Source organism: Dipodomys ordii, unplaced genomic scaffold (assembly GCF_000151885.1).
Source record: "Dipodomys ordii isolate 6190 unplaced genomic scaffold, Dord_2.0 Scaffold51, whole genome shotgun sequence".
NCBI classification, from domain to species: Eukaryota; Metazoa; Chordata; class Mammalia; order Rodentia; family Heteromyidae; genus Dipodomys; species Dipodomys ordii.
Genome location: NW_012267267.1, coordinates 9,039,643 through 9,041,665, shown reverse-complemented (window position 1 = coordinate 9,041,665; position 2,023 = coordinate 9,039,643). Strand labels below are relative to the sequence as shown.

The window sequence follows — 2,023 nt, the reverse complement described above, 5'->3', positions numbered from 1 at the left end:
ATCCACGTGATCAACAACCTTTAAGGTCTCAGTCAACACTCCTCAGCAAAGATCCAAGATGAAGCATACTGAGGATACACTTCCAGTGCCAAAAAAATGAAGTAGATTGCAAAGCACACCTTACATAGTTCTTAACTTAGTTCTTAACTTTGAAGTGTCATGTAAACACCATCATTTATAATGCTAAGTAAAAAATTATTCATAATTAGTTTTGATGAGCACATTAACATATAAAATTTTGATAATGAAGTTCAAACGTGTATTGTAGAATATCTTTTTTTCTGGTGACTGAATATGTAATAGACTGCTTTTAGCATAAGCCAGGGAAATGTAACACATTTTGTTCTCTCAGTTGCATATGTCCTTCACGGGAACATTCCTGTTCACTACTTGTTCTAAGTGATTTACATCAGTGGTTGTTAAGAACCACTTAGTTAGACTTTAACCTCTCTTCTGTGTGGCTTGAGTCTACTTTAACTAATCTCTTACCATCCAATCTGGTCTTCAAGAGAGAAGATAGTCTCCAGAGACCTTGCTTTTCTTGCATAACACAGTGTTAATAATGGAAATTCAGAAGCATGCAAAGTTCATTAGTTAAAGTAGTGTATATTTTTACTAGTTATATGCTATGTGAATTCACTGTTTCATTGACTATTCAAATACTTAAACTCTAAGAACTTTGTATGTTGTTCACAATAGTAGTATTTGTAGGTCTGTGTGAATAAAAGCATTTCTCAGATGTAAAACAGAAGTGTAATGTTTTAAAACAATGTCACAAATCATTTAAATAGGGATACAGGTGGACCCATTGCAACAATGAGATGTATAAGTCGTTATGTCAAAAAATGAACTTTACAACTTTGGTGGGAGGGGGGGCGGGGAGGATTTGGTAGGGGGGGGGGGGGAGATGGGAAGGGATGGGAAGGGGAAACAAAGGAGGAGGCTACAATGCTTGATAAGAAATGTACTCATTATCTTGCCCATGTAATTGTAACCCCTCTGTACAATATTTTCACAATAAAAAAATAAAAAATTAAAAAAATAAAACAATGCACATCAAAAAATAAAAAAAATGTCACCTTAATGTACAATATATTTTTTCAGTCTAGAATAGAGTATTGTATTTTCATTTTTGCAAATGTAAGCCTTTGGTATCAATCCCTCAAATATTATTTTTGTGCAGATCACTTTTTTTTTTTGTCGGTTATGGGGCTTGAACTCTGGGCTTGGGAGCTGTCCCTGAGCTCTTCAGCTCAAGGTGAGTACTCTACCTCTTGAGCAACAGCGCCACTTCTGGTTTCCTGTTGGTTAATTGGAGATAAGAGTCTCACTGACTTTCTTGCCTGGGTGGGCATTGAACCATGATCCTCAGCACTCAGCCTCCTGAGTAGCTAGGATTTGTGGGGATAAAATAAAAAGGCATAATTCATAAAATGATTTTCATGTGGTTCAGTTTGTTATTAATATATCACATTAAATTATAAATTGAGTGGTATTGAAATGTAATCAGAATATCAGGGAGGTAATATAATTCCAATAATTTTTCAATTACCCAGATGAAATACTCATTTACAGTATGCTTCGAGCTGTCAACAATTACCTTGGGTAGCTCCTCAATTTGATTGGCATCTAGATAAAGCTCCTCCAATGTCCGCTCGAAGTTAAAGACCTCCTTTGGCACCTGTTGAAGGCTGCAGTGGGAGTAATCTAACACAGAGATGATTTCTTCTTCACCTCGGAAACATCGGCACGGCACCAGACGGCCAATGATTTTCCGTTTGGTGGTCATCTCCAGGCACTGCACTAGGAGAGACAAAAGACAAGTGTTTAATTAACTGCTTTCCCAAAAGCATTCTTGTAAAATCTTTAGCACTTCCAAATGTAACTCTTATATATTTCCTGGTTCTGTAACACTTTTGATAGGACACACACATGCATTATACCCTTGAATCCTCAAGTAGTCCTATAAGATACATGACACATGTTTTATTCCCATGTAGCAAATTAAAAAATAGTGGGACCA

General features: G+C 36.3%; 1 protein-coding gene across 1 annotated transcript in view; it reads right to left on the bottom strand.

Moving 5' to 3' along the window:
• Positions 1-1,789, bottom strand: part of Lrrc7 (leucine rich repeat containing 7) — a 284,370-nt gene extending 282,581 nt beyond the window's left edge. The window contains exon 1 of the mRNA XM_013020506.1: positions 1,601-1,789. Within this exon, the coding sequence (XP_012875960.1) occupies positions 1,601-1,789 (189 nt within the window). The remainder of the gene's footprint in view (positions 1-1,600) is intronic.
• Positions 1,790-2,023: the final 234 nt, after the last annotated feature.